This window comes from Psammomys obesus, unplaced genomic scaffold (genome assembly GCF_907164565.1).
Source record: "Psammomys obesus unplaced genomic scaffold, mPsaObe1.curated_primary_1811, whole genome shotgun sequence".
NCBI classification, from domain to species: domain Eukaryota; kingdom Metazoa; phylum Chordata; class Mammalia; order Rodentia; family Muridae; genus Psammomys; species Psammomys obesus.
In genome coordinates this window covers 1-7,219 of record NW_026587144.1, presented here as the reverse complement: position 1 = coordinate 7,219, position 7,219 = coordinate 1, and the positions used below count along the sequence as shown (strand labels likewise).

Here is a 7,219-nt window from a genome sequence, read left to right as displayed (position 1 = left end):
ACATACTTGGGCTATCAGATCAGGGATGGACAAAGATGGTTGACAGAGGCACGGAAACAGACAATTCTGAAAATTCCGGTGCCCAAAAGCCCGAGGCAATTAAGAGAGTTCCTGGGTACTGCGGGGTTTTGTCGCCTTTGGATCCCAGGATTCGCAGAGATGGCTGCGCCACTTTACCCACTTACCAAACAAGGGACTCTCTTTACTTGGGGGGATGAGCAGCAGAGAGCCTATGCAACCATAAAAGAGGCCCTGCTGACCTCCCCCGCGCTGGGGCTTCTGGACTTAAACAAGCCCTTTGAGCTATTTGTGGATGAAAAACAGGGATATGCTAAAGGGGTCCTGACTCAAAAACTGGGACCATGGAGGCGTTCGATAGCTTACCTGTCCAAGAAACTTGACCCGGTGGCTTCTGGGTGGCCACCTTGCCTGAGAATGGTGGCAGCGATTGCCCTCCTGATTAAAGACTCTGGCAAGCTGACTATGGGACAGCCAATAACGATTCTGGCTCCTCATGCGGTGGAAGCCCTGATTAAACAACCTCCGGGCCGATGGCTTTCCAATGCCCGCATGACCCACTATCAGGCTCTACTGCTGGACACTGATCGAGTATATTTCCGTCCCATGGTAGCCCTTAACCCGGCAACACTGCTTTCCCTACCAGAGGGTCCAGAAACTCATTACTGTCTCCAGGTACTCGCAGAGGTATATGGCACCCGGCCTGACCTGACCGACCGGCCCCTCCCTGATGCCGACTTCACCTGTTATACCGACAGGAGCAGCTTTCTGGACAATGGAGAACGGAGAGCAGGGGCCGTGGTTACTACCGAGACTGAGGTAATTTGGGCCAAGGCCCTGCCGCCTGGCACGTTGGCGAAGCGGGCTGAACTCATCGCCCTGACTCAAGCTCTCCAGTTGGCAAAAGGTAAGAAGCTCAGCGTTTATACAGACAGCCGCTATGCTTTTGCCACCGCTCATATCCATGGGGAAATATACCGACGGAGGGGCCTACTCACCTCTGAAGGAAAAGAAATCAAAAACAAACCGGAGATATTAGCTCTCTTAGAGGCCCTATTCTTACCTATAAAACTGAGCATCATTCACTGTCCGGGTCATCAAAAGGGAAACAGCCCTGAGGCCCAAGGCAACCGCCTGGCGGATGAAGCTGCCCAAAAGGTAGCTCAGCAGGAAGGCTCTACTATTTCTCAGGTCCTGACCATAAAGAAAGCAATTATAGACCCCTCTACACAAGAGCGAGGGCCTGTTCTTCAATATAGCCAGGAAGACCAAAACCTACTAAAAGAAATGGGGGCCACCTACCAACCTAAAACTCAGAGGTGGATATTGAAGGGAAAACCAGTGTGGCCCCAACGTATGACCTATTACTTGATTGATCATCTCCATAAACTGACCCACCTGAGTTACAGAAAAATGAAAACCCTCCTTGAAAGAGAAGAAAGCACCCACCATTTGCTGGGGAAAGACAAGATTCTACAGCAAGTGGCTGAGAAGTGCACCGTGTGTGCACGAGTAAATGCCGGACACAGCAAGGTGGGTCCCGGGACCAGAGTCCGAGGACACCGACCTGGAACCCATTGGGAAGTTGATTTCACAGAAGTCAAGCCTGGACTATATGGATACCGGTATTTGCTGGTGTTCGTGGACACTTTCTCTGGATGGGTAGAGGCCTACCCTACCAAACATGAGACTGCCAAAGTCGTCACCAAAAAGCTTTTGGAAGAAATTTTCCCCAGGTATGGTATGCCACAGGCACTGGGCTCCGACAATGGCCCTGTTTTCGTCTCCCAGGTAAGTCAGTCGGTGGCCACATTGCTGGGGATTGATTGGAAATTACACTGTGCATACCGCCCCCAGAGCTCAGGACAGGTAGAGCGCATGAATAGAACTATTAAGGAGACTTTAACCAAATTGACGCTTGCAACTGGCACTAGAGACTGGGTGACCCTCCTTCCCCTAGCGTTGTATTGGGCCCGAAATACACCGGGCCCTTATGGACTCACTCCTTTTGAAATCCTTTATGGTGCCCCGCCACCAGCTGCCCATTTCTTTGACTCTGACATAGCCTCTATTGCTGATACACCTTCTCTCCAAGCTCATTTGCAGGCTCTGCAAATCGTACAACGGGAGGTCTGGAGACCGCTGGCGGCTGCGTACCGAGAACAGCTAAATCAACCTGCGGTACCACATCGATTCCAGATCGGGGACGTGGTCTGGGTACGACGACATCAGGTCAAGAACTTGGAACCGCGCTGGAAGGGACCCTACACCGTACTGCTGACGACACCCACAGCCCTAAAGGTAGACGGCATCGCCGCCTGGGTCCACGCCTCCCACGTCCAGACCACCAACCCCGAACACCAGCCTGACAACCCAGATTTGAAAACCAGATGGAAACTTCACCGCACTCAAAATCCATTAAAGATAAGATTGACTCGTGGGGAACCCTAATAAGCTTGTGTCTCACTCTAAGTCTAGGAGTAGCCCATGCTTCCCCACATCAGGTTTATAATTATACCTGGGTCATTGAAAACCAGGCTGGGGATATTGTTAACTCAAGCTCTTCTATTGGGGTCCAGCCCCACTGGCCAGATTTAGAAGTGGATCTCTGTGCCCTTGCCCTTGGAGCAGACACCGATTGGGCAGTTCCTGATATTTTCTGGCCTCCACCTGAGGGCCGAACACCTGAACGAATTACCCCAGGACGGGCCACCGATCCAAGTTGTATCAATTCAGTTGGGAGGGCCCTTTTACGGGGTCCCTCCGGCAGTGGGGTATGGGGTATTTATGTCTGTCCTGGCACACATCGGAATAGAACTCTCAATCATAAATGTGGGTGGGCAGATCAGTATTTTTGTGCCTCATGGGGCTGTGAAACCTCGGGAGACACTTATTGGAAGCCTTCCTCTTCCTGGGACTATATTACAGTAAAAAGAAAAAGCTGGGAACATGTCCCACTTAATGCGCCCCTCCAAAGAACGAAGTCGGGGGTATGTAATCCCCAGGGCACAACCAAAGGATGGTGCAATCCCCTGTTGATTCAATTTACTCCCCAGGCTAAACAACAGATTTGGACTTCACAAGGTTTTAGATGGGGCCTTAGGGTTTATAAAGCTCAAAAGGATATAGGCTTCACTTTTAGAATTAGGCTTAAAAAGGCCTTACCTACTACTAAATCTGTGGGCCCCAACCCGGTCTTATCAGATCAGAGGAGGCCCTCTCAGCCAAGACCTCCACCCCTGTGGCCAACAGCCCCGAATACTTCCGTTTCTTCCCCTAGCCCAACCGCCACGGGCCCCACTATGCAGCCTCAGAGGCCTGGGTCAGGAGATAGACTTCTTGATCTAATGACAGGAGCCTATCAGGTGTTAAATCACTCCGATCCCGACCGGACCCAAGAATGTTGGTTATGCCTGGTTTCAACTCCACCCTATTACGAAGGATTGGCTATAATGGGTAATTTTTCTAACCATACCAGCCCTCCAGTGAACTGCTATCCCTCTGCTCAGCATAAATTGACCCTTTCCGAGGTGTCTGGGCAGGGACTCTGTGTCGGAATGATACCTGCTGCATATCAGCAACTTTGTAATTCCACTGCCAGTATTGACACAGGAAATTACTACCTGGTTGGCCCCAATAGTACCTTTTGGGCATGCATACTGGCCTAACCCCCTGCATATCGGCTCAAGGCTGGAATGCTGGTTCTGACTTTTGTGTTCTCATTGAATTATGGCCTAAAATAGTATATCATGAACCAGACTATGTCTACAGACACTTTGAGGGAAAAATTCGGTGCCATAGGGAACCCATGTCTCTGAATTTGGCAATAATGCTAGGAGGACTAACGGTCGGAGGCATTGCCACCAGAATTGGGATTGGGGCTACCGCCTTAACAGCAACCAATCAATTCCAACAACTACAACAGGCTATGCATGCCGACTTGCAGGCATTGGAAGAATCAGTAAGCGCTCTAGAAAAATCCTTAACCTCTTTGTCAAAAGTGGTCTTGCAGAACCGAAGGGGGCTAGATATCCTCTTCCTACAAGAAGGGGGATTATGTGCAGCCTTAAAAGAAGAATGCTGCTTTTATGCCAACCACACTGGCCTAGTTAGAGATAATATGGCCAAGCTTAGGGAAAGACTTAGCCAGAGAGAAAAACTCTTCAGGGAGGGACAAAACTGGTACGAGAGTTGGTTCAATAAAACCCCCTGGTTCACCACCCTCGTTTCCTCCCTCATGGGCCCCTTAATCGTAATCCTCTTGATCTTGTTATTCGGGCCTTGTATTCTGAATCGGCTGATCCAGTTCATGAAAGACCGGCTCTCTGTCATACAAGCGTTGGTGTTGACCCAGCAGTATCATCAGCTCAAACAGCAGAGGACAGAAATTGACTCTCCCTAGGCCCTAGAATGAAAGATTCCATTCTAAGTTAAAAGAAAAATGGGGGAATGAAAGACCCCCCGCCTCACCCTAAGTTAAACATAGCTAACGCCATTTTGTGGTACACCACTGTTTTGAGAAACTCTGTAGACTAGGTGGGGAACTGGAAAATTACTGAGAAACCCAGCTGTGTCACCCCCTCGGGGTATCTGCGGTCAGGCTGCCCCAGGTGAGCTAAAAACAACTTGTGTTGATCACCCTCATGGGATATCTGTGGGACTGTTCCAGCTGAGATAGGAGTCCTAAGGAAAACAACATGTGGCGGCCCAAGTTAAAGGGTCATCATGACCGTTTCGACCACCCAGTTCCTGGAATCCTGGTGTCCCTGCCAAACTCTGACTCAAATTGTGGTCTCATTTAAATGTACCAATCAGCTCCCTGTAACCATGCTTCTCGCTTCTGTACCCGCGCTTCTGCTCTAAAACCCTATAAAAAGCCCAGCATTCCACCCAGAGGGCGCGCAAGTCCTCCGAGAGACTTTGTCGCCCCAGGTACCCGTGTACTGAATAAAGCCTCTTGCTGTTTGCAGCCGAACAACTGGTCTCGCTGATCCTTGGGAGGGGGGGTCTCCCTGACAGAAGATACCCCTCGGGGGTCTTTCATTGGGGGCTCGTCTGGGATTTGAGACCCCTACCCAGGGACCACCGACCCAAATTTGGGAGGTAAGATTGCCGGCAGAACTTGTTTGTCTGTGTGTCAGTTGGTTTCTGTCTTAAGTGTTGTGTATGCATGTGAATGTTCGTCTTGGTCTTTCGTGGCAATCTTCATTCTGAGGCTTGGCCAAATCACTCCGTATCAGGCGGAAACCAGAAGGAGCTGACGGGCTCGGACTTCTTTTCCGCAGCTCCTGGGATACGTCTCAGGAGCATTTGTAGGGAGCCAATTTCTCGATTCCCGTCTGGTGGGGAGCCGATTTTTCGGCTCCTGTCTGTTTGGAAGCACGAGCCGACCCGGACTTTTCGGGGCTTCGCCCCTGTTCGAGGGCTACGTGCTTCATCTGGGAGATGGAGGAACCGGACCTCCAACACAGTCTCCATCTGAATTTTTGCTTTCAGTTTTGCGTCGATCTCGTGCCGCGCGGCTTGTGTTGTGTTCTGTCTGTCTAATTTTTGTAGTAAGTGTAATAGGTGTGTTCTATCTATCTGAAAATATGGGACAAACTGTCACTACTCCCAAAAGTTTAACTTTACAACACTTCAAGGAAGTCCGTGACATCGCCCACAACCTCTCGGTGGAAGTGCGAAAAGGAAAATGGGACACCTTCTGTTCATCTGAGTGGCCAACCTTTGACGTGGGCTGGCCACGAGATGGCACCTTTAATCTAGGAGTTATTTTACAGGTGAAAGCTAAAGTCATGGACCCTGGACCCCATGGACATCCTGACCAGATTCCCTATATCATCACATGGGAATCTCTGGTCAAAGATCCCCCACCATGGGTAAAGCCTTTCCTTCCCCCTTGCCCGAAACCCACCCCATCTGCCCCCTCCCTTCCTCCTCCGCTGGTTCCAACCCCGACTAACTCTACTCTTTACCCGGTCCTCACGAAACCGGCTCCAGAGGAGACCTCTGGGCATAAGAAGACACCCCCAGTACTGCCGGCAGACGATGGCCCTCTTCTGGACCTTTTGAATGAACAGCCCCCTTCTTACAGAAACCCAGACCCCGTTGGGGAACCAGAGGGAGCGGCCACCAGACGGGAACCCCAGGGAGAACCCACCTCATCCCCGGTGGCAAGATGATTGAGGGGGCATCGGGAAGTCCCTCCCGATCCCTCCTCTCAGGCCTTTCCGTTGCGGACGAGCCCTGACCGCCAACTCCAATACTGGCCCTTTTCCGCATCTGACTTATATAATTGGAAAAATAATAACCCTACCTTCTCAAAGGACCCTTCTAGGCTCACAGCACTAATTGAGTCTATTCTAGTGACCCATCAGCCCACCTGGGACGATTGCCAACAGCTGCTCCAGACACTGTTGACCACCGAAGAAAAACAGCGGGTCATCATGGAAGCACGCAAAAATGTCCCAGGAGATGATGGACAACCCACCCAGCTACCACACAAGATTGACGCTGCCTTCCCCTTGGAGCGGCCCACTTGGGAGTTTACCACTGAGCGCGGTAGGGAACACCTACGTCTCTATCACCAGTTGCTCATAGCGGGTCTCCGTGGGGCTGCAAGGCACCCAACTAATTTGGCTCAGGTTAAGTTAGTGACCCAGAAACCTGAGGAATCCCCCTCCGCTTTCCTAGAACGACTCAAGGGGGCATATCGTATGTACACTCCCTACAATCCAGAAGACCCAGGTCAAGCAACCAATATAGCCATGTCTTTCATCTGGCAGTCTGCCCCAGATATTAGGAAGAAGTTAGAAAGGCTTGAAAACTTGAGAGAGAGTACAGTACAGGATTTACTGAAGGAGGCAGAGCTGATTTTTAATAAGAGAGAAACACAGGAAGAAAGAGATGAAAGGCTAAGGAAAGAAGCAGAGGAAAGAGAGAACGTTAGAGAACGTAAGAGAAATAGGGAATTTAGCAAATTACTGGCCACAGTAGTGACAGGACAGAGACAGAGTAGGCAGGGTCTGGGAGACCGCTGGGGTCCACGAGTAGACAAAGATCAATGCGCCTACTGCAAGGACGAAGGGCATTGGGTCCGAGACTGCCCAAAGAGACCAAAAGGGCCACGAAAGCCTAAGCCCCCGGCCACCCTGTTAAACCTGGAGGATTAGGGGAGTCAGGGTCAGGAGCCCCCCCCCCC

At 50.9% G+C, this 7,219-nt stretch overlaps 1 protein-coding gene across 1 annotated transcript; it reads left to right on the top strand.

Moving 5' to 3' along the window:
• The first annotated feature begins 5,609 nt into the window (after positions 1–5,609).
• Positions 5,610–7,190, top strand: LOC129673212 (uncharacterized). Its single transcript, XM_055602911.1, has 2 exons — positions 5,610–5,897; positions 6,243–7,190. Exons 1-2 carry the CDS (start codon positions 5,610–5,612, stop codon positions 7,188–7,190), a joined length of 1,236 nt encoding a protein of 411 aa, XP_055458886.1.
• The last annotated feature ends 29 nt before the right edge of the window (positions 7,191–7,219 follow it).

Coding starts and splice junctions, on each gene's coding strand:
- LOC129673212 (XM_055602911.1), top strand. CDS start 5,610: ATGGGACAAACTGTCACTACTCCCAAAAGTTTAACTTTACAACACTTC. Junction 5,898..6,242: donor TCAAAGATCCCCCACCATGG/GTAAAGCCTTTC, acceptor CCCTCCTCTCAG/GCCTTTCCGTTGCGGACGAG.